At 41.6% G+C, this 25,851-nt stretch overlaps 1 protein-coding gene across 1 annotated transcript in view; it reads left to right on the top strand.

Moving 5' to 3' along the window:
• The window catches only part of PLXDC2 (plexin domain containing 2), a 409,324-nt gene that overhangs the window by 293,551 nt on the left and 89,922 nt on the right, over positions 1-25,851 (top strand). Inside the window, exons 5-7 of the mRNA XM_050939575.1 lie at positions 1,745-1,867; positions 5,291-5,409; positions 19,142-19,241. Coding sequence (XP_050795532.1) covers positions 1,745-1,867; positions 5,291-5,409; positions 19,142-19,241 — 342 coding nt within the window. The remainder of the gene's footprint in view (positions 1-1,744; positions 1,868-5,290; positions 5,410-19,141; positions 19,242-25,851) is intronic.

The following is a 25,851-nucleotide window of genomic DNA, read 5'->3' as shown; positions in this document are numbered from 1 at the left end:
GCTTATGCTACCATCAACAGAGAGTAAGCCTGGTGGTAAGATAGATATGCTTGCAGGTTTTACAATCTCTCTTCTTTAAATATTTTGGTTTTGAGAAGGCCATCTAATCACGATATATGCCAATGGTCAGATACCTGAAGGAAAGAACCATAAGTGCCAAATTCAGTTGGATCCATTGAGTAAGCATGTTGAGTGCTGTAGTCCAGGGCCCAGTCAAATAAGGCTTGTCTGCACAGAGACACTAAGAAAAGTTAAGATGCATCAACTAAAGCTCTGAAGTGAATGTGTGTTAAATCCCTGTGTTAACACTCCTGTTCAGGAGTAAAGTGGCCTGAGTATATTGTAGCTTAATCCTAGGAGCTTATTCACTCGGGATTTGATGCATTTTAACTGCAGAGTACAGTAGAACTTCAGAGTTATAAACACCTCAGGAATGGAGAATGTTCATAACTCTGAAATGCTCGTAACTCTGAACAAAATGTTATGGTTGTTCTTTCAAAAGATTACAACTGAACATTGATTTAATATAGCTTTGAAACTTTACTATGTAGAAGAAAAATGCTGCTTTTCCTTTATTTTTTTAATAGTTTACATTTAACATTTACATTTAAGACAGTACTATACTCTATTTGCTGGTGTGTGTGCGTGGGTGTGTGTGTGTGGGTGTGTGTGTGCGCTGCTACCTGATTATGTACTTCTGGTTGCAAATGAGGCATATGGTTAACTGGTCAGTTTGTAACACTGGTTTTCATAACTCTGAGGTTCTACTGTAATTTCACAGCTTCAGTTAATTTGTCTTAACTCTCCTGAGTGCCCCCCATGTAGACATACCCTCGAGGGAAGAACTGCAGAATTCCACCTCAGGATAGGTAAAGGCACCAGGCTTGGACCTGACTCGGGAAGGGGGCGGCTCTCAGAGAGACTAGAAAGGTGACAGAGATGTAGCTAGCCTTGCAGCCATGACAAATACTTGTCTCTCTCACCATTCAGCTGTCTTGTTCATTAAGATTGCAAATGCTTCAGGGCAAAAATTGTCTCCTAGGCTATGTCTGCACTGCTCACCTTAGAACGGCATAGCTGTGCCACTGCAGCTGCACTGTTGTAAGGTAAGCAGTGTAGCCGCTCTTTTATGACCAGGAAAGAGCTCTCCCGGCTACAAAATAAAACCATCCCCAACGAGGGATGGTAGCTTTGTTGACGGGAGATTCTCCCAATGATGAAGCACTGTCCACACCGTTGTTTTTCATTACCCTGAGCAACAAAAGTTTTAACGACGAAAGTGCAGTGTAGACAAAGCCTTACTGTGTGTTTTACAAAAAGAAAGTGTTGGTCTCATCCCTGAAGAGATGACAGCTGAAAAGACAAACCAGGCAGACTAATGAAGAGTGGGGGAAACAACACATGAGGAAAGTAGCAAAGATGGTGATTGGCTGCATTTTGATAATGCCTGCTTTAGTCAGCCTTTCTGAGTTTCACCCAAAACTGAAAATGGCCTTCACTGTGCAATAAGTTTTGATCTATTTTTTTGGCACTATGAAAATCTATTCCTTGAAATGATTTCTCCTTTGTTCAGAGCTTATTCTGATTGCTCTCATGAAACTTTTGTGCCATTTATTCTGTTGTTAATTTACTGTTAGAAGTTGGCGATAGGATTAATTTATCTTTCAAACTCTGGCAATATCTAGTTAAATCAGACATTTGTTAAATCTTTTTAGAAATTACTTTTTTTTCTTCTTTTTTGTAGGTTTCATATATACTGGAGAAGTTGTGCATCGAATGCTAACAGCTACACAATACATAGCACCCTTGATGGCAAATTTTGACCCCAGTGTGTCAAGAAATTCAACAGTGAGATACTTTGATAATGGTATGTGATAATCTTACATAAATGAATTTGTCTATCCCTTGGCTATTTATATTTTCCTAAATAGCTTTAAAAAAATAGATGAAGGCTACTTAAAATATTGTATGTGGCTAATAGGCCATCTAAAGAATGTGGTTAAATATTTGTAAAATGGATTCTAAAATGTGGCATGAATGGATTGTATTAAATGGTTTAAAAAAACCCCACAGATGGTAGAACATGTAACACCACTTCTAGACTTGAAATATACTTTATCATTTTAAAGAGGAAAATCTATCTCCTGCCAAGGTGCATAGCCCTCTTGATTCATCTATGTAATAAGTCCCGTCCACCCAGTAGCTATAAAGAAAATAGTCTTGTGAGATGTAATATTAAGTATACACAGAGGCAGGGCATGTACGAGGTTGATAAACCTGTCACTAATTAAGTGTGCAGTGTGCCCCAGTATAGGAATTCAATAAATTAGTCTATACTAGCAGTCCTTCACAGGAAAATCTGAAAAGCTAAAAAGCAAAGTGAAATGTTATACTTAGGGCTCTCTTTGGGATACATTTCTAAAGCATTAAATATGAGGATTGTAGTCATGTAGTCTGTTAAAAATCAGCATTTTGAAAACTTGATCCTCTGCGATGAAATGACATATAATGCCTTAACTCTGATCTCTAGTGGCAAATCTAGTGATGCCACACAAGATGCTGATTCTATATTTCATATTTAAAACTTCAGGGTACAGTTTTAAAACATGTATGCTTAAAATTAGGCATTTAAGGCCAATATTTTCAACAGCAGGAGCCTAAAATTAGAAAGACTGCTTTATATTTATGTTTATATTAATAGGAACTGTGCCTATTCCCGAGAAGGGAGACTGGCTGGGCCTGGAAGTGCCCGCTCTACAAAACATTTCTTTTGAATTTGCTTTCCATGAATATTCTAACATATGAATTTATGGGGAGGAGAGTGAATTGTAAGCATATTTTATGGAATCTTTATGACAACTTTTCATGTTTGTAATAATGAGTATTCATGCCAGAAAATATATCTTAAAAGTTATGCTAATCCAAACAGAAATCAGCAATGCCTATATGTCACTCACGATCCAGTAATTTTTTTTGAAGAATTTATCTGACAAAAACATTCAAATAAATTCATTTGAGAAAACCATGCTCCCTTTGCAGACAATTTACAAAGAGAAAAGTGATGACATTCATCCAATAATTTTTTTGACATGAATTGTTCTGCCAGCTGTGGTCCTAACATAGTGTGTTTGGTCAGCTATTTTATTTCTTCTTAAAGTGATGTTTGCTGAGAAAGATAAAGGCTATATGGAGAATTTCCATCATCATTAATTGTTAATCTAGCTATACAACCAGTTAGGTGCTATTGTTGAACCTGTATTGTTGATGTAGCAATACGTATGGGTATCTGTATATGTGCATATATATGTTATATGTCATATCCATGAATGACAAATACAAATCCCTACAGATATAATGGATCTACAGGTGTGCCGTAACCACTGAGGGAACCTGGCTAACTGAAAGGGATCTGAATGTCCTTGAGGAGGAATTGCTTAGGCTCTATACCTCCCTAACATAATTCCCTGATGCTGGGAGGTGCAGACTCCATTACATTGCCCTTAAAGTGATGGGGCAAGGCCTCAGAGTATGTGTCCGCCCTTGAAAGTAGCTAACATTTCCATAGTCATTAAGTTTTGCTCTGCTGCATGTGCTTTAGGACCAAGGAATTGGCTGGTTACTGTAAATGAAAAGAAATAGAATAAGTCACATCATCAGCTATGTAGTTCTGGTTTTGCCTTTATCGTTCTCCCTCGGCTGTTTCTCCTTGAAGTGCATTAGTTACTTTGGAAACAATTCTGTATCAATATGGGTAGAGCTTATTGATCTACCCGTGCTGTTGCCTCTCGTTGTTGTTACCAGTCCGGCAGGCAGCACCCTGGGAAAAAGAGCCAGTGCCACTGAAGCTGCTGTCTCCCACTTATGCACAGCCGGGCTGAGATCCAGGGCCACCCAGAAGATTCAGGGGGCCTGGGGCAAAGCAATTTTGGGGGCCCCGACCATTAAAAAAAGTTGCAAAACTATAGAATATTATATTCTCGTGGGGGCCTCTGCAGGGCCCAGGGCCTGGGGCAAATTGCCCCATTTGTCCCATCCCCCCGGGCAGCCCTGCTGAGATCTATAGCGGGAGTAGAGTCTGGCCCATTGATAAATTTTCATTTGTAACATTATGCAGGTGAAAATGAATCCTAAAATGGGAAAAGTCCTTTTAAAATTAAAATTTAAAATAATCTATTTAGCATTCAAAAATGAGCTTTCTTGCTTATTGCTGTCCACAAAGAATACATTGCGTGCAGTATTGATTTATGCACTAAGACCATGAAATATACACTTCCAAATGATGTGATAGACTTGCATGTTCATAGTTTCCTAAAACATATTGGCAAAAAACAGGCATATAAGCTATTGTGCTAAAGATCTATAGCTGAGGAGTTTGCAGGATTCATCAAACATGTGTTGAGCTACAGGCATATTGACCCACCTTGAAGCATCCTCATGACACTGCATAGTTAATATTTATTGCCAACTCCTAGTATTCTTCAGCATTCAGCTACACAGTGAAACTTTACATTGTACAGAAAAATTAATGTTGTTTATATTGTTGCATTGTTAATGGAGAAAACTGAGTACCTTAAATAATCACTTTTTCAATATCAGCAATTCCATTAACTTTTCAACTTTGATAGCCATTGGCAGGGGCGGCTCCAGGCCCCAGCACGCCAAGCACGTTCTTGGGGCGGCATGCCACGGGGGGGTGCTCTGCTGGTTGCCGGGAGGGCAGCAGGCAGGCAACCTTCGGCGGCATGCCTGCAGAGGGTCCACTGGTCCACCAAAGCTGCGGGACCAGCAGACCCTTCGCAGGCACACCTACGGGAGGTCCACCGGAGCTGCGGGACCGGCAACTGTCAGAGCGCCCCCTGCGGCATGCCACCGTGCTTGGGGTGGCAAAATGTTTAGAGCTGCCCCTGGCCATTGGGTTGTTATAGGATAAATGAAGGACATTGTGGTGTTGTGGTTAAAGCAGCAAGCTTGGAGTAGGAATACTGTGTTCTGTTCTTGATAATTGACGCTGACTCACTCTATGACTTTAGGCAAGTAACTTAATCTGTCTTGACTCTAATGTAAGTATATAATCGATATAATTAATTATAACACTGTAATAAACATGTTACAAGAGGGTTTGGTGCTCAAGTAAAATTTATTAGATTTTTTGGTGCTTTGAGGTCTTTGGCTGAAATGTGATATATAGGGACAAAGTATTGTTTTTATTTAATATAACTTCAGTAAATGCTTACACTAATGTTAATGAATATTTTTCTTGTGTTTTTCTTCCCCTCTCTGGGGCTCACAGGCACAGCACTTGTTGTCCAATGGGATCATGTACATCTGCAGGATAATTACAACCTAGGCAGTTTTACTTTTCAGGCTACCCTTCTCAATGATGGACGTATCATTTTTGGATATAAAGAAGTAAGTTGGGTCTGAAAACTATCATTGGAATAATTATATCACTTTACAAGTCCACAATTTCTGTTTGTCAGGACCTACTCTGTATAATTTTTAGTTTGGTTACTTGAAAGTTCAAATGTGTCAAAATCACATTTATATTTTGCTACACATAAGATCCCTGTTCATCTGAAACTTGAATTCCTTTGTAAAGCTGAAGGACATATGATTACCTTGAAAACCTTCGCTTGAATATCATAGTTGGTAAATTTCACTTGACTGTAAGATGATACTTTTCTGAATGTTTTCAGTGCTGATTGTTTAGTAAAGTCCTAACGAGGGTTGGGAGATGGAATCTAATTTGATGGATTAGTTTAGCTAGATTTGGCCCTTTTGTAAATATTGTATACATAGTAGTTGCCATTAATAAGTAAACATTTACCAATAGCTACCATACCTTGGCATCTGAGACACTGCAATATTTTCCTGTATATAAATAAATAACTGTCGTATTTCACTGTTAGCTCTCTGTGTGGAGTTTTCAGGTTATATGCAGATTGGAGACAGATTGATTGTCCCTCTTGGTAGCAGAACAGTGTTGGTGGTGGCAAACAAAGAGTCTTTTCTGCTTCAGTTTTGCTCACTCAGGCTCTTGGAAATGCTTCAGAAGCCTAGAGTTGTGACCTACACTTTGGACTCAATTCTTTCCTTGCTGATGAAATGAGTTGGGGGATGGTTTTCTGGACAATTTTATTCAAAGTTGTTTGTCCACCTTGTTACTCATGTTCACAGTGACCAAGATATTTTTTAATCTCATTTTGGCAAGGAGGTTTTGGCTTTTCATTTTGGATGTGGACCTGCCTATTGTTGTTAATTTTGTAGAAGGGAAGGATGTGACTACGGTGTGACCTGTGATTTAGAAGATAAATTTCCTACCCTGCGACAGACATCCTGTATAAGTACAGGCAGGTCACTTAATCTCTCTCTGTCTCAGTTCTCCATCTGTAACATGGGGATAATAGTACTTCCCTAAACTGCATTAAAGTCTTAGATGCCACAGCAATGGGGCCATATAATTATCTGCTATAGATAAATGCCCCTTGTCACCTCCAGACTGGATTACTACAATGGAAAATTAATGGCGCTAGCTCTTAAAACCACTTGGAAACCTCACGTAGTGTCGAATGTGTAGGAGTGCCTACTTAGCTGTGTCTCTCACAGGGGACAATGCTGTGTTTGTCATCCACTCTAACTTTGAATTCGTTTCTGGATGTTACACAAGATGTTAGTTTTGATTTATAAAAATATGTCTTGTTTGACTTTGGAACAGATTTGCCCTCTTGGTGCAATAGCTCACCACTCTGATCTTCAGGGTATGCGGCAAGACTTACATTTTTCCCCCTGGCTCTCAAAGAGGAGGCAGGGTTAAGCTCAATAGGAAGGTTAAAATCCTGTGTCTTGAATGCTGTGTCATCAATTACACCTGTGTAGAGTAGGTGTCAGAGACTGTCATTTTGATTTGGTAACATTTTACAGTCATTTTGCACTCATTTTGTATAGTTGTAAATATTAATAAAAAGGGCCAGGCAATCTGATACCACCACATTTGCTCCAAAGAGAAACTTCAGAATCAGAACACACATCTAAACACACTTAAAAACTGCCTTCTCTAAAGAAGGAAACTCCACCAGAGAAGTAAATCGCATCATGGAAAGGGCCACCCAAATACCACAGGAGAACCTGCTTCAATACAGAAGAAAAACTCACGGACCTCAGACCCTTAGTTGCCACCTTCCACCCCAGACTGGAACCCAGGAGGTCATCTAGTCCCTGCTCAAAGCAGGACCAACACCAAATAAATCATCCCAGCCAGGGCTTTGTCAAACCAGGCCTTAAAAACCTCTAAGGATGGAGATTCCACCACCTCCCTAGGCAACCCATTCCAGTGTTTCACCACCCTCCTAGTGAAATAGTGTTTCCTAATATTCAACCTAAACCTCCCCCATCGCAACTTGAGACCATTGCTTCTTGTTCTGTCATCTGCCACCACTAAGAACAGCCGAGCTCCATCCTCTTTGGAAACCCCCTTCAGGTAGTTGAAGGCTGCCATCAAATCCCCCTCACTCTTCTCTTCCGCAGACTAAATACCCTCAGTTCCCTTAGCCTCTCCTCATAAGTCCTGTGGGGATCCTCAAACAATTACAATCTATATTTGATGGGGACCACATCCTGAAAGAAATAATTGCTGAACACCCTCTTCTGGCCATCAGACAACCCCCCAGTCTTTCCCAGCTCATCATCAGAAGCAAGGTCCACACAGACAAAGACTTATGAACTCCAAGCAGCACCAGAACCTATCAGTATCCACTGCTATGATGATCAAAACCCCCCAACACCTCTTTCAAGATTCACGGGTCCTACAGATGCTTTTCACAACATGTAGTATACCTTATCCAGTGCACTAAATACTCCAACAGCATCTATGTGGGTGAAACCAGACAATTACTGTGTTCTTGAATGTACTCACGCAGAAAAAATTATAAAAGAGAAAAACATCACATTACCTGTGGGCAGATCTTTCAGTACTTTTCCTCAAAGGAAATCTGCTTAGCATCTTCTAAAGGTGAGCCAGGGAGCTTAAATTTATAACTCCGCTTGACACCAGAAACCATGGACTGAACAGGGACACTGATTTTATGTCTCATTATAGCAATTTGTAACATACCACACTGCCTGCTACTCCTAATTGCCCACTTCAAAACACTTTGTACATAACAATCTAACTCCCAGTTGCCCATTTCATTTCAAGTGACTACCTCCAACATGCATTACCTCTTCTGCTGGACAAACTGTCCCATCTTGTATTTAGCTAAGACACTCTGCTTCTTTTCCTAGGCCTGACGAAGAGCTCTGTGTATCCTGAAAGCTTGTACCTTCCACCAGCAGAAAGTTGGTCCAATAAAAGATATTACTTCACCTACCTTGTCACTCTTATAACCTGGAAGCAACATGGCTACAAAACATGCAAAGTACAAAAGTTAGACATGTGGCAAAAAAGTTGGCCAATAATACTGAGAGACTGAGAGTCAACTAATCTATAAGGATTCAAGATTAAAAATAATTCTGACTATATGCTTCAGGGTACTGGGAGTGGAGTGGAAACTAAAGCACTTTATCTGAAGCTTTCACGTCTCCCTCCTATTTATTCAAACCATCTGAGATTTCCTTTTTCATATCCTTCTTTCTATCATCCTGGCCCACTACAGGCCTTCTGACCCCATAAATACTGTGATGTTGTATTGAAGCAAGGTCTCAGGTCTGGCTTAACAGGCTTCTAGAGAGCTGTGCTATTAAAATCTTGCACAGTCTGTGAACTCTGTGGTCAGGTGTACTCCAGAGGTATTGCACTGCTTACCTTCAAAGCCCAAGGAAGCTCTGAACTCACGTGTTGAAAACAGCAGCTAGCCCAGCAGAGATTGTTAGCACTATTGACACTCCAAAATGTGTTCCAGGAAAATCAATAGGTAATTTGGATTTGGAAAGAGGGAGCTATCTACCCCAAAATTTTCAAAACTAAATATTTTAAGTTCTCTACGAAATATGGGCTTGGGTTTAGTCTCATTCTTTTTTTCTCTGAACTTGTTTATCAATCCCTAAATAAGTATTTTTATCATCCCCTTCTCTAGTGTATCTTTCTGATATTCCTTTTCCATTATAATATCAGAATTGATTTACAAGAATGTAAATATACTTTATAAAAGTCTTCGCTGATTTTACAGATCCAGACTAACATGGCTACTCCTCTGATACTTGACAGTATGCTTTATATAAGCCAAAGGCTTCTGTGTATTATAAATTCCTTTGACGAAAGAAACTAGAAAGATTTTCAAGTAAGCTGAATGTTTATTTAACATTTTAGTTTGTTCACGGTGTACACCAGGGTTTCTCAAACAGGGGTCGCTGCCTGTGTAGGGAAAGCCCCTGGCGGGCTGGGCCAGTGTGTTTTCCTGCCTTGTCCGCAGGTCCGACCGATCACGGCTCCCACTGGCCGCGGATCACTGCTCTGGGCCAATGGGAGCTGCTGGAAGTGGCGCAGGCCGAGGGACTTACTCCTGTTTGAGAAACCCTGGTGTACACATTTTCTCTTTGAATGCTGCTTTGCTAATACTTAATGTTATTCAGCATGCAGAACCTCACTGAAAGTGTATTATATTGTCTAACTAATGCCGTTTACATTAATTAATATTTTACTGGTAGTTCTAATGTTTAGGACACGCCAACGAAGTGGGTATTCACCCATGAAAGCTCATGCTCCAATACATCTGTTAGTCTATAAGGTGCCACAGGACTCTTTGCTGCTTTTACAGATCCAGACTAACACAGCTACCCCTCTGACACTGAAGTGAGAATTCAGTTTTGTCAGTAGAGGATATTAATAAACAATCTGCAGGGGAATGTGCTTAGGTATTGTGACAGACCCAGACCAGTGGGGTACAGGAGTCTGGTAGAGGGCAAATATACTGGTCACTGGATGAGTAGTTTTCTGTTCCCTGAGTGACCAGAGCAGGGGCTGCACTAGAATAATCAGGAACCTGCTAGAACAAATTAAGGCAGACAGGCTGATTAGAACACCTGCAGCCAATTAGGGCAGGCTAATCAGGGCACCTGGGTTTAAAAAGGAGCTCACTTCAGTTTGTGGTGTGCGTGTGAGGAGCTTGGAGCAAGAGGTGCAAGGAGCTGAGAGGGTGTGGGTGTGGGTGTGCTGCTGGAGGACTAAGGAGTACAAGTGTTATCATACACCAGGAGGAAGGTCCTGTGGTGAGGAGGCCATGGGGAAATAGCCCAGGGAGTTGTAGCTGTCATCAAGCTGTTACAGGAGGCACTATAGACAGCTTCAATCCACAGGGCCCTGGGCTGGAACCTGGAGTAGAGGGCGGGCCTGGGTTCCCCCCAAACCTCCCAACTCCTGATCAGACACAGGAGGAGTTGACCCAGACTGTGGGTTCCACCAGAGAGGAAGATCACTGAGGTGAGCAAATCTGCCAATAAGCGCAGGACCCACCACAGTAGAGGAGGAACTTTGTCACAGTTTTAATCGTGACTGCCCTCTGCTTCTATAGTAAATCTCAGAGAAGATCAGTTTTTAAGAGCTTTACAGTTTATTAAAGAAAATAGCTTTTTAATCCAGTCTTCTGTTGGAAGTACTTAAAGCTAATTTTCCTTAGGCCAGGTCTGCACTACAGAGTTGAGTAGACATAAGGCAGCTTACATCGAACTAACTTTAAGTGTCTGTGCTACGGCATTGCTCCCCTGATTTAAGTCCCCCACTACACTGACATAACTTCACTTCCACAAGAGGTGTGGCGCTTAGGTGGATGTAGTTAGCCCAAGGCAGTGTCTGTATACTGCGTTACTTACATTGCCTGTCAGCTCCGCATCCTGCCTGGCACTGAGAGGCCAGACTCTCAGCTCACTACAGATCTCCCAGTTGGAGCTCATTGCTGATGGCTCTCAGTGCCTGGCAGCTGGTAGCTCCGTACCAAGCTGAGAACCTGGGTCTCAGCCCAGCCCCACCCCTCTATCCCTCTTAAGTCGATGCAAGTGCTTCTGGTGAGGACATGCACCACCGGCAGAAGGAGGGTAGTGTGGACATGAAAAAACAAAGTACAGTTAAAACTCAGAGATAAGAACACCAGAGTTACGGACTGACTGGTCAACCGCACACCATGAGAAACTGAAAGTAACCAATCAGGCAGAAGCAGAGACCCCTTCCCCCCTCAAAAAAAGCAAATATTATACTGTGCCTGTATTGCATCTTAAAAGTAGGCAGATCTGGGCTGCTTGTCCCCATGTTCATGTATGGGGCAGCCACTTACAGCTAGGAGGTAAAGATGCTAGGGCTGCCAGCCCAAGAGAACCAGATGTAGCCAGCAGCGCAGGAGCAGTGCTGGTGTCTGCACCACTTTCACCCTCCCTTCCTGCCCGCCCTCCCACTCTGGGAGGGGGATGCACTGTTTTCACCCTCCTTCCCCCCGGCCAGGAGGAGGACATGCTGTTTTCACTCAAACATATATATACACACACACACACACACACACACCCCTACACCTGGAAGGGAAACAAGTTTGCAAACTCAGTCCCACCCAGGGAAAAAAGCAGCCTGCAAGGAAGCTGTGGAGGGAGCTCAGCTGCTGCTGGAGCCTGGCCTGGAGCATCAGCTGCTGAATCTGGAGCCCGAACTGTGCTTTGTTCAGAGTTATGAACATTTCAGAGTTACAGACAACCTCCATTCCCAAGGTGTCCGTAATTCTGAGGTTCTACTGTAATCAATGTGGTAGCTTTAAGCCAACCTAACATAGGTTGACTTAATTGTGTAATGTAGACAAGGCCTTAGTATAACATTTACTGTTTCTATTTTTTGGTGTGATTAATGCGTGGCCAATGCAAATTAAACAGAGGTGTCAATGGCTCTCAGAATGTTTGAGCACATTTTTCTAAATTTCATTGACATGAAGTCTGTCTCTTTTTAGATAGCAATGGTACTTCCTTCCTGTAACTATCCAGAAACCATTATAAAAGTTGAAACACTTGCTGAAATTGCAGAATATCTAAAGCCAGAAAATAGTTCTGAGAGAGACGTGCAGTCAAGTTCCTCTCTCTTCTGAGGGGGGATAGTGGTTAATAGAGATGTATAATGCTGGCATTTAGATTAAATGGATGCTCTTGCTGTTTATGCTGGAAAATATTTTGTTTTAAGTAGCAAAGTTTAAAAACTCACTGTTGCTTCATAAAAAATCAGAAAAATATTCACTTTGAAGACAGTTCTGCTTACATAATGGGTGGGGGGTGGTTGTTTTGTTTTTGTATTTCTCTTCCTCTTATTATTACTCTGGATATTCACATGGAAATGAGATCTTAGTTTTTAAGATTTTATCTGTTTCTCTGTCTCACTTATCATTTAAAAATATTATACCTTGTTTGTGGTTTGACAGCACAGTTGGCTGATGTGAAAATGATTAAGATGTCACATAAACTGTTTATGATTTTAGGTGAATACAGTTTAGACAAGACCATAGGAGCTAAGATCTGGTTTTCAAGTAAATATTTTTGGTGATATAAATCAAAGAAGAAATATTTAGAATAAGATAAATAGGCAAAAATGGCTCTAAATAGAATATATTCCAAAGTTTTAAATGAGAAATCAGCTTCTCTTTAAAACAATATTAGGGGTGAGAGTGATGCATGTCCTCAAAATATAATAAAATACACAATTACTAATAATTCCAGTAGTAATTGGGAACAATATCACAACTGGAGAAAAATGTACCCTCTTCACTGATGAGTTTCACTTTACACTATTTGATAGGAAGAATAATTCGTTAATGACTGTACAGAGGTTTGAAGATGAAAAGCACTATATAAAACATTATGTATTACTAATTATTATTCTAGACCATACTGTGGGTCTTATATTTGACATAGAATTGGATTTTGGGAACGTGATAGTTATACCGTTCTCACCACCTTCTTCAGAGTAAGCTCAGAGCATCGTGTAACTTTCTGGCGGGGAGGAGGGGCAGGCAAATAATCTATTTCACTGGTCTGGCCTTAGAGAAAGATGAACCCAAACAAGACTGCAGAACTGTCCAATGGAAAATACTGCCCGCTTTATTATTGTCAATGGCTTTTTGCAACTGATACAGTGCTCTCTAGAATCTAGATCTCTCCTTTTGCAGTATTGTCTGCATAGGTCATCATGGCATACAGACATCCTAGGAAGGACATTGGTATTGGAAAAGTTATTCCCAAACTGGTCACTTGTAGAAGAGAGAATTTTGTTTTGGGCATGATGGATGCTAAAATAGGCTTTTAGGGTTTTTTTTTTTTTAAATGTGTACTTCAAGTGTAGTCCCACAGTGCTCATGCCACCTTTCAGCAACTATTCTCACAGCCGCTAGCTAACATAGTTTTTAGCTACTATTATATACACAGTACCTTCCCTACCCTCCCAAGGGGGGATGCAGGGCAATTGAAGTTGGTTACATTACCTGTATATGACTACAGTTCTCAATGTTCCTGTTCATCTAGGGTGACCAGATCATAAGAGTGAAATATCAGGTCACATTGGGAGAGTGGGGGGGAAAGACAGCCCCAACCACTGGCCTTGTGCTACCAACATACCCCTTCCTCTTGGGGGTGGGCCCATGCTGTGCCACACAGCTCCCTTGCCCAGCACCCCTGGATCCACTATGCCCAGAGGCCCCCTACAACCTTTCCACCACAAATGCACAGTGCTGTGCACACACACCCCAACCAGTGCCCCCCTGCTCACAGCCCCACCACAGCTGCCCAGCACCCCACACAGAACCCCCCACTTGCTAGTTTCACAATACACACAGATTTCCCCTCCCTCCCAGTGCCCTTCCCCACATCCCCACCACCACCACAGCTACACATTCCCCCACACAGACCCGCACAGCCCAATGCCCTGACACACACACATCTCCCCCCACTGCCCAGCACCCCCCAACAGGCCCCCACTGTCTAGCACACCAAAACACACAAACCTCCCTCACAGCCCAGCGCCCTCCACACCCTCACAGCCCAGCGCCCTCTACACCCTCACAGCCCAGCATCCCACACACACCTCCCAGACACTCACTCCATCACACCCTGCCGCCTTCCCTGGCCGCACTCACCAGCCCTGCTGTGACGTCTCTGACTCCTAGGGTGAGAGCAGCCAGGGGAGTCTCCAGACTCTCCACATGCTGCGCCCACAAGCGTGAGCTCCGTGGCTCCCATTAGCAGGGAAAAGCGCCAGTAGGAGCTGCCGGAGCCGTGGAGCAGGGCTTGCAGGTGCCAGCAGCATGCAGAGCCCCCCCACCCTAAGAGCCAGAGGGACCTGCCAGGGGACGAGGTGGGGAGTCCCAGCGGTGCTCACCTGGGGTGGCTCCTGTCCCGGGAAGCATCTGGCAGGTTGGTCTCTCTGGCTCCTAGGGTTGCGGGTTGGGGCAGGTCGGGTTGGGGGAGCAGAGGGCTCTCTGCCTGCTCCCAGCGCCTGCAAGCCCCGCCCCTGCAGCATGCGGCACTCCTGGCAGCGGGTGGGCAGGAAGCAGTGAGCGGCGGTGCCGCAGCTGCAGTCCGGACGATCCCTGATATCGGGACAAAGGGTGTCCCAACATATGTTAGGTCAGGATGCAGGACAAGTCCCCTAAAATCAGGACTGTCCCGATAATATTGGGATGTCTGGTCACCCTACGTTCATCATTTATTGGACATCTAATGGGTTTGTCTGTTGGATTTTTACTAACAAGGCATAATAGTGAGAGATCCTATTATTATCTGGTATTTTGCTCAGAAGATGTTTAATATATATAAGATGTTATTGATAGGAATAGTTTACAAACAGAATGAAATAGTCTGCCCTGTAACATAGGTCTGACTCTCCCTCAGAGGAAAAGTATATTGTGTTCATATGCATATTTAATGAAGAGGATGTTTTCGTTGGGCTAATTGTGATATGGATTACCAGTCTACTTCAACTGGACCATTGTTTTGTAACATTAATCATTTAACATAGGCTATATTTCACTTTGAAGAATTGGCCTAACTGACTTACTCTATTTAACTTCATTTCTTTGTGAGAATGCTCTTCCTAATCCTAAAACCTCATTCAAAGCCCTCTGTTTAAAAGCAATCGTTCAATTAGACTCTGTCACAGGGCAGGGTGTCTTCCCATCTTCCAAACATACACTGCCTTGCCCAGCCTCCTTCAGACCGGGTTATTTTTCAAACAGCTCCCTTCTCCTTCTGGAACACCTGCCCCAGAGCTGGTGCTAGGCATAAGCAGATTAAGCAATTGCTTAGGGCCCCGAGCAGCTCAAGGAGGCCTCCTATTCACTTTTTATTATAAAAACTTGCCTGTTTTAGTCTCGGGAGGAGGATATTCCTGATTCATTTCATGTAACCCAAGCATTCCAGAAACCATTTCCCAGGACAGATAAATTCATTGGCAGCACAGAGGGTTCCCCAAGTCCCACAGGAACAAACCCTTAATCCCAGTCCTTCTCAGTCCTGTACAGTGGGGCCAGGGACACATACTCGATCTCACCAGACACAGTCAATATAAATGGCATCTTCTCTGACCCTTATTATTGTATTTTTCCTGTAGCTGCTCCAGCTCTCCTTTCAGCTGGCTCATCCCATAAGCCATATCTATACTACAAAGTTAAGTGGACTTTATGTAAGTCGACATTGAGCCTCTGATTTAAGCAAGTCGATCTTGCATGTCCACATTATGCTCATTGTGTTGGCGGAATGTATCCTCACTAGCAGGGCTTGCATTGACATAATAACACTTCACATGCCACTGTTGTAGCTGGCATTGTAAGGTATTTTTGTGCCAAATATGCTAAACATTTGCATACCCCGTCATGCTTCAACCACCATTCCAGAGGACATACTTTCATGCTGATGACATGTTCTGCTCTATAACTATCCAAAGCAGTGAGGGCCGACACATGTTCATTTTCATCATCTGAGTCAGATGCCACCAGCAGAATGCTGATTTTCTTTTTTGGTGGTTCAGGTTCTGTAGCTTCCACTCTTTGGAGTGTTGCTCTTCTAAGACATTTGAAAGCATGCTCCATACCTCGTCCTTCTCAGATTTTGGAAGGCACTTCAGATTCTTAAATCTTGGGTCGAGTGCTCTAGCTATCTTTAGAAATCTCACATTGATACTTCCTTTACATTTTGTCAAATCTGCAGTGAAAGTTTTCTTAAATCAAAGGTACTGGGTCAGCATACGAGACTGCCATAACACGAAATATATGGCAGAATGCAAGTATAAGCACAGAGAAGGAGACATACAATTCTCCGCCAAGGAATTCAGTCACAAATTTTATTAACACATTATTTTTGTAATTAGCATTACATTCGTAGGTTACACTTTCACAGTTAAGAAATTGCACTACAGTACTTGTCTGATGGGAATTGAAAAATACTATTTCTTTTGCTTATCTTTTTTTACAGTGCAAATGTTTGTAATCAAAAATAATATTAGGTGAGCACTGTACACTTTGTATTCTGAGTTATAATTGAAATCAGTGTTTTTGAAAATGTAGAAAAACACCCAACAATATTTATAATAAATATCAATTGGTATTCTATTATTGTTTAGCAGCGTGATTGAAACTGCTATTAATTGTGATTAATTTTTAAAGCGAGTTAATTTGTTTTGAGTTAATCACTTGAGTTAACTATGATTAATTGACAGTCCTAATTCCCCTGATAGCCCTACACGGTACTGCTATAACTGCAGCCTCCATATTTGTGCCCTTCTCATAGACACTGCTCCTTTGAGGCCCTGCCTGGGTCCCTGCTACACATTGATCAGCCCAAGGCCCTGCCTGGGTCCCCGCTATACAGTGTTTTACCTTTGCCACCGCTTCCGCTCCCCAGTACCCTCCTCCTGGGGAATTATTTCCCTCACTCTTCAAGGCTCTCCACCTCCACAGCTACCATCTTTCCCAAGTTCCCTCTTCAAAGGGCAGAACCACCTGATGTGTCCCATTTTCGCACACCTGAAACACTCAGGCCTCTTCTTACCCGTCCTGGTCCAAACCTCCTAGTAGTCACACCACTACCTGGGGCAGGGGCTTGTGCAGGAATTTAAATCTGACCCCTTTTGGAGGGGCACGTTTGTAGTCCCCTCTAAGAGCTGGCTCCCCCGACATACCCTGGGAAGAGCTCGCTTTTCCATCCCCCACCCCCCTCCTGCCCCAGCCCCAGTCCTGGCCCTGGTAGGAACTGGCTCTCTCTCCACCCCAGCCATGGGAGGAGATCGTTCTTCTCCTCCTCCCCTCCACTGCCCGAACCCTGGCCTGTGGAGGAGCTCGCTCTTCCCTACCCCCTGCCCCAGCCCCAGCCCTGGTAAGAGCTGGCTCTTCCCCCACTCCTGCCCCAGGAGGAGCTCGCTTTTCTCCCCACCCTTGGCCCCCGAAGCAGCTCATTCTTCCTTGGCCCTGGGGCTGGAGAAGTTCTGTGCCCCCAACAATTATAGGGGAGGCCGTGTTGCTGCTTCCCCCTCCCCCTTTTACACGCCTGTGAGTGGGGCACCCAAATCTTCAGTGTCAGTCTACATTCCTACAGTATACATTCTTAGTGGGGCAGTATCTTATAATGTTCTTACCCGCCCCCCCCAACAAAACATACACCTCCTGAGAACCCTATCATCCTTGCCCCTTCTTGAACTGGAGTAACCTGCACTGGGTTCCATGCTGGGTCTCCCCCATTTCTATGGTGCTACCCTGTGACAGACTCAATATGAAAGCATTATTGGAAATATGAAAGCATTATTGGAAAACATTAAATTAGATTTCTGATCCGGTTTATTGGTTCTGAGCTTTAGGATCTTGGATTGTTGGCCCTTGCTATGTGTTAGAGATTGGTTCCATGTTTAACATCTCATTAGAATAAGCATACAAAAGCCGAAATCTTCAGGGAATTTGGCAAAATCTGTCAAAATATTTCTCTCCAAATCTTTGTGCAGACAGCTCTATTTCTATTTTCCAGATTACATGGCTCCAACCTCCTATTTTAATAACCAATATCACCATCAGACACAAAATGAGACATTCACAATTTTTATTTTATGGGAACACTTGAAATCATTCACATCTCAGGCTACCAGTTTTGTGGGCACAGTTAGATAGTTACACACACACACAAACTTGAACTGCACCTGTAGTTTTTTGTGACCATGAAACTCTGGTTACTTAGCTCATCTACTCTGACCCCTCTGTATCTTGCAGATCTTATTCACTGCATCTCCCCCCAGCAATGTCTTATTTAATCTCGTCTTGAATAGCTAAATGGATGATGCCTTTTATGGTCTCTTTTCCTCCAGTTTAAGAATATTTCTTTCATACACAACATAAGATTTTCCTTCTTTGTCCCACAATCTTCTGAGGCTGTGATTAATTCCCTTCTTTCATTTATACTCTCACTTTGAAGGAGTTTTCTAGACTCTGATTATATCCCCTTTGAGTGCTATATTTTGGAGACTATGAAAATATGGTTCTTTCAGACTCTTTTCATATATATTGTCCTCCAATGCTTGTACTAACCTGAATATATTCTTACATTTTTCTGTATCTTTCCCAAACTGTGGAGACAAGAACTACATACAATATTCCAGGAACAGTTGCACCAAAAAGTAAATGGAATGCCAGGATATAAAGATTCTTACGAAGGATACATATGTCATCTGGATGAGTTTGCTATGCTGATCAATATTTAATAGTAGATATTAAGTTCAGATAATTAAGCCATCAAGTTAACCCTCCCATTAAAATGAACATGGAAGCTAATACTTTTCTCAGGCAGTATCGTTCCCAACTATTTGGCTACAGACCCAGACAGTATTGTAGCAATTGTCATTGTCCAGTCTAGCTGAACACAAAAGGAAGGAAAGAAGTGTTTTGTTTTGTTTTAAAAAAGAGATGATTATGTGAATGTTGTTGAATAGGCTGTAAATCAAAGTAGGGTAAAATTAAAATTAAAATCAACAGTTTCAGTCTGTATTAAAACGTCGTTTAGGCACGCTGCATCCTTCTTATAATATGTTTAAACTTCTATTTTATATCTGTTAAACACACACTATACACTCATTCTGGCAGTACTGTTATTTTTAGCCTTGAATTTCTTGATGTAAAAAATTAATATTTAATGCACATCAATCTATTTTCTGTTCCAGATTCCTGTTTCAGTGACACAGATAAGTTCAGCCAATCACCCAGTGAAAGTGGGACTGTCAGATGCATTTGTGGTGGTGCATAGGATCCAGCAAATTCCCAGTATGTAATAAATGTGTGTATGATGTGAACTAGTGTGGAGGTGAGAAAGCAAATTTTGCATGGAGGTGGATTTAACTGAACAACAAATCACTTAGCTAATTTCAGTTTGTTAATTCAAATGCAATTTGATGTGATTTATAGATCCCACTGTGGCTTTCTGTTTTGTTATTTCTCTTGAACTGATAACTTAAGCACAATAAAATAATTAAAGAGTCAGACAAAGTAAAATAAATCAACCAACACAATTCTGTATTCCATTTAGGCTATTCCACCTTAGTTGCTGCAATATGTTTCTTTATTAGTAAATGGGAACAAATAATCTGTGCATAGAATGCCTTTCTACCTAGGTGAAAGATAAAATCATCCTGTCAAAGTTGGATTTTTTTTTTTTCTGAAAACACATTCCACACTGTGAATGTCAGACCACCTTCCTTCCTTTCAGTGAGGGAAGGGAGAGAAGACACAGAACTTAACTAGTGTTTTGTGTTTGCATAATCTTTTCAGTTACACTGCTTTTTGCCTTTTTATTTTCTCTGAGGTTAAAGCTGTTATAAAAGCTTTGAAATACTCATCTTGCTTAAAATTAAGACTAGTCATCACTCCTTATTTTATCACTTGGTGTTCGCATACCTTGATCATAGCTCGCGTCAGTTGCACCATTAAGGTGGAATTGCAGTGGCTATTTTGATTGCTTCCTTTCTACACCACCTACTGTACTCTTTACGTTGTGCTACTTTGACTTCCTCACTTATAGGACAGTACTGTTTTGTGAAAGAAGGGAAATTCTTGGTAACTCTGTTGCTTACTAGCTTGCAGCTGCTGAGGGAAGTATTATTATTCAAGGGAAAGGCCAATTTGCAGTTGATTTTCTTGGAGTCAAATAGTACTTTCAACAGAACAAGTTTATATTAGTATGTGCCAGCAATATAATAGTATCCTGACAGAACTGTTAAATAGTTTTGGCCTGTAGAGAGCCAATGTCAGCTGCTCTTTAAATATGCATGTTCTTGCATTCTTGTCTTTCAGAGGTGTTAAATCAACCATGGTTCCAGTCAATTACTGCAAAAGTGAAATAAAATATAGTTGTTTTAGTTTATTTGTTGGAACACAGAAAGAATATCAATTGCTGCTTACTTTGTCCCTGAAGAAGGCACAGAGTTTCTATAGCTGTGTTATTAGTTCTTGTCTAATATTTTAGCTAGGACTTTGTATCAACTGGCTAAACAGGATGGGAAACTGTAAACTGGAATATGAATTTCACATAGGGACTTCTTTATAACACTTTTAGAAAAGAGCTTACAGTTCATAATTTGGCTTGATTTATATGTTAAATGTTCAGCAACCTCCATGTCATGCTCAAGAACTGGTTGACTTCATACTGTCAAGTTGGGGAAATGCCCTCAGTCTTCTTGTACTAATGCTTTTTCTCTTGATGCTTGAAAAGCTGCTGTTTCAACCTGCTCGCTAGGTTCCACTTCCATTTATGGCAATGGGACAAGGGCATGTTTCCTGTGGAATGATAATGAAAATTAAGTTCAATGCTACTTGAAGTGAACTTCCAGAATAGCTAGCTAGTATACACTCATGGCAGATCAGTCCCAATAGTGACTTGGAAACAAAACATCATCCAGAGATGGATTTGGAATCTATTTCAACACTTCAAACCTGCTTTGGTATACTATAGAAGGTAAATGAATTAGAATTTAGATAGATTGGGAGTGAGGTTCCTTGAACTGTCCACAATAAATGCTTATTCCAGAAAAATTAAGGCTTTAGCTTTGCATTGAATGTAACTGTCCAGAATCTGTTCTCAGGCATACCACTATAAATCCAGTATAACTATAATGAAGTAAATAACATTCTCTAGATTTACAGCCGTGTACAGTAACCAAGTGCCTTCTCACTGTAAGGAGCAAGCATTTTCCTTTCAGAGAGCAGCAGAGATGTAGCACATAATATGTGCAGTGTGTTTTTACATTGTTCAACCAGTTGAACTTCTCTTGACTGAGCAGAGCTCTCTTTAAATACACAACTAGGTGTTTGACCTTTTATGTACCTATAATCCTTGTTAGTCTTTGTTAAAAGGATTCACTTTCTCTATATATAGCATTTCTGGCATTTTCATCTATAGTGCAGGCTAATGGGTGTGAGAAATCTGAGGTGAACCTCACTTTACCAGGACCTTTATCGGACATATCATCAAAAATTTTCCAGATATTCTAACATCAGTGGATGCAAACTCAAAATGCCAAAAGTGAAATTTCTTTGACTTATTTGCAAAATTCTTCACTTGGGTCAGTTCATCTTCTGTTATACAAGAGAGTTTATTCTTTGGTGGCTTCTAAATGGTAGGAAGCAGCTGATTTACATTTGATCTTTTCAACTTGTGTCACCATTGTTCAGTACAAAATGTAACCATGGTATGTTGGCTATTATTAGGCACAGGCAGATAATAAGCTTTTGTATTTAAAACAAAAAACCAGCACAATTGGCAATTCAGCTGGGAAAATGGCAGACAAAGTGGCACAGTGATAAATTTTGTGATTCACTGTACTGATTTCTCCACACTGGATGTCTTATAGAACCACATCTGGTTTATTTGGGGCTTTTTTCATTGTTTTTTTCTACCCGCCTAAAAAAAAATTAAAACCAAAAATATTTTTAGAGTTTCAATGGGATAATATTTAAAAAATGATTATGACTGAAGTACATAATGCAGTATTCCAGCAGGGACTGGCAATAAAGCTTTTGTCCTCTATTTACCTCAACATTTTTGAACTAGTTAAAAGGCTTAATAAGTCTGTTTTTCGGAGGTGCTGAACATCTTTATTTCCCACTGACTTTAACTGGAATTATTGGAACTCAGCATCTCTGTAAATCAGGCTCTACAACTTCAGGATACCAGCCTGCTTTTTATGGAATAAAATTTAGAGCTAACAGCTGGATCTTTCAAACATTGGCCAAAAGAGAAAATAAATTTTGTAAATATTCATGAAACAACACACTTATTACAAAGTCAGGCAAAACTGCTTAATGTTGATGAATAAACATGCTTCCCTGAAAAATCTGATTTGGAGGCATTTCATTTTTGTTATGTTCAGTTATTTCCTCTAAAAAGCATTTAACCAAGACTGAAAAAGGATTGTTTATAGGAATTGGGAAGAAAACTGAAGGATTTTTGTTTTCTTCACAGAGAAGTCTTAGTGTTTAGACAGTTTATCTCACTTACTAGCACTCAGAGAGGGATAGCTCAGTGGTTTGAGTATTAGTTTGCTAAACACAGAGTTGTGAGTTCAGTTCTTGAGATGGCCACCCAGGAATCTGGGGCAAAAATCAGTTCTCGGTCCTGTTAGTGAAGGCAGAGGGCTGGACTCAATGATCCTTGAGGGTCCCTTCCAGTTCTAGAAGATAGGTATAATCTCCATTGTTGGAAGGCTATATCATTAGCTAGTAATAGTTTTCCTGTTAAATGTGGGATAAAGCTATGTACAATCCATTCAAAGTCTCATTGTCTAAGGGAAACCTCAGCAGGGGAAATGGGCATCAGAGCTTGTCAAGGTATGATTCCCCACTCTGAACCTTAGCATCCAAAAGATGGAGTACCTGCATGAACCCCTCTAAGCTTAATCACTAGCTTAGAAATGATAGAGCTGCCACCACCCAAAAATATAGTGTTTTGGGACACTTTCTGGCTCCCAAACCCTTCCCTGGGGACCCCAAGACCCAAACCCCTTGGGTCTCACAACAAAGGGAAATAAACCATTCCCCTCTTCTTTCTTCCTCCCAGATTCTCCCCTCCCTGGGTAACACTGGGAGATCCCTGTGATTCAACTCCTTGAATCTTAAAACAGAGAGGAAATTCACCTTCCCCCCCTTCTCTCCCCCTCCCAGACTCTCCCTGAGAGAGAGAGAGAGAGAGAGAGAGAGAGAGACAGTGATCCTAACACAGAGAGAAATCAGGCTTTTCCTCCCCCCTTCTCTCCTTTCTCCCACCAATTCCCTGGTGAGTGCAGACCCCCTCCCCTTGAGTCTTAAACAAGGGAAAAAAATCAATCAGGTTCTTAAAAAGAAAAGCTTTTAATAAAAGAAAGGAAAAAAAGTAAAAATTGTCTCTGTAAAATCAAGATGGAAAATGTTACAGGGCGGATTGGCAGGGGCCCTGGAGGTTTTTTGCCTTCCCCTGCAGCGTGGGGCGTGGGTCGCTTGCTGGTGGATTCTCTGCCGCTTGAGGTCTTCAAACCAATTTTGAGGATTTCAATAACTCAGTCCTGGGTTAGGGGTTGTTATAAAAGTGGATGGGTGGGTAGGGTTCTGTGGCCTGCCTTGTGCAGGAGGTCAGACTAGATGATCATATTGGTCCCTTCTGACCTATGAGTCTATGAGTCTTTTAGCTTACAGACACTAGAGAGAATCCTCCCCCCAGCACAAATACAAGTTGCAGCAAACAGAGATACAATCCTTCCAGCAAAATACACATTTGCAAATAAAGAAAACAATTAAAAGACTAAACCGCCTTTCTAACTGGCACTTACTAAATTGAACAGAAGAGGCTGTATATACGTCTGGTCTCTCTTAGATCCAAGAGAGAACAACGAACAAACAAACATCCCAAAACAAAGACTTCCCTCCACCGAGATTTGAAAGTATCTTGTCTCCTGATTGGTCCTCTGGTCAGGTGTTCCAGGTTTACTGAGCTAGTTAACCCTTTACAGGTAAATAGACATTAACCCTTAATCCTCTGTTTATGACAGAACTGTCTGGATTTAATTCACTCATTGGTTTCTTATCAAACAAAACGTGAAAAGTGCTACATTTAGTGATGGGTCAAGCTTGGAATTCAGTTCTGATATGCATGTGATTCTGGCAAGCGACTGCTTTGTCTGATGTTAACATAAGTGTCTGTCCTTCCACCCCCAAAGGCTTTGCAGTAGCAACTCTTTGTCTACGGCATGCATTTACCTGGAATGTTTCCTAGGATTTGCCCCATTGCTATTGCAAAGCAGTTTGAGGGTTTTGCAGGGGATGGGAGAGTGACTGGGATGTGGAATTTTGGTAGACCTGTTTGCTTTGCTAGATTTTTATTTTATTTTATTGTTCCTGTTGGTTGAATATGTTCCTAGCTAAATACTGTGCACAGTTGCTAGTGCAGAACAACTGTTACATATCAGATGTGCCTGAGTTTGTGTGAGGTGTATATCCAGGACACTATAAGAGGGATGTGCCACTGGTAATAAGAGGGATGAGTCTGGGAGCGTCTCTGATCTGTCTATAAACAGGCTGAATATTCTTTAAATTAAGTTTTCTCTCTTGCAAGCAAGCACTCTGTAAGTCTTAATACCTGTCTTCAGGTCTGCTATTGCTGTGATTGGCAATAGTTCTGATAGTATGGCTAATTCTACAGCTGCTCTCAGCAGGTCGTCTTTCCTTTTCTTTCTTCATCATCCCTGCTATATCAGCTACCAACTCCTTGCACCTCTGTTGCCACCTTCTCTTCACTGGTCCTTATTCTTTTTTCTTCTCTGTCAGACCAGCCCTTTCTTTCTACTCCCAGGCCAGTCTGAGCCCTCGTCCAGACTAACCCGCGGCATCGGCGGGTTAAAATCGATTGCTCGGGGATCGATATATCGCGTCTAGTCTGGACGCGGTGTATCGATCCCCGAGCGCGCTTACATCGATTCCGGAACTCCATCAATCCGAACGGAGTTCCGGAATCGACGCGGAGAGCCGCGGACATCGATGCCGCGCCGTCCAGACTGGTGAGTACCTCGATTTTAGAAATTCGACTTCAGCTACGTTATTCCCGTAGCTGAAGTTGCGTATCTAAAATCGATTTTAATTCCTAGTCTGGACGTGGCCTGAGTCTTCTCTCTCTACTGCATTCCCTTTTCCTACTCTCAAGCTTTATTTCTACACCTTGGTCTATCACCTCTCTCCTAAATTCCTTTTCTCTCTCTTTCTCTCCCTCTCTTTTTTCCAGGACACTCCTTTTTCAATACCTTTTTCCTATTTTTTTTAATAATTGTTTTTAAATTGCTCATGTAGAAAATAATGAAGAAATATTGCCTTCAACCTGACACTGTGTTCAACTCTAAAACACCGAACAAGTGTTCTGCTTGCTGAGCTCGCACTGCACTGAGAATCATGATCCATAATGAACAAAGTACAGTGTAAAATGATGTGAATGCTCAGTTTTCATACAACCTCACAGTGGGTTGTTACTCCATGCTGGTCTTTTTATTGGAAACAAAGGTTGGGATAACTCCTATAATGAAGACGCATAAATGGTTGGACTTTGTCCCACTGATGATTCACACTGGGCTCTGTTAAGGCAGGTTCAACTATTTTGCTGTGACAACCCAAGGTTTAAAAACACTGACATTCCTCTACAACACTGTGTATGCAAATAAAAATGGAAATTTAGCTATCAATTAACAACATTCCAGTTTCAGTGCAATTAGTGCCACTCAATATATGGTGGAACTGAGGCATGTATAATCAAGACACATCTCTGTATATTAAAACTGTGACAGATTTTACTCTGGTTTGTAAACAGCAGTGACGGCCCTGAAAGAACATTAGGGTTAAACTTCTGAAGTCTCCAAGAAGGGTG

This window comes from Gopherus flavomarginatus, chromosome 2 (genome assembly GCF_025201925.1).
Source record: "Gopherus flavomarginatus isolate rGopFla2 chromosome 2, rGopFla2.mat.asm, whole genome shotgun sequence".
In the NCBI taxonomy this organism is placed as follows: Eukaryota; Metazoa; Chordata; order Testudines; family Testudinidae; genus Gopherus; species Gopherus flavomarginatus.
The sequence above is the reverse complement of the archived record's forward strand: the minus strand, read 5'-3'. Positions and strand labels throughout refer to the sequence as shown.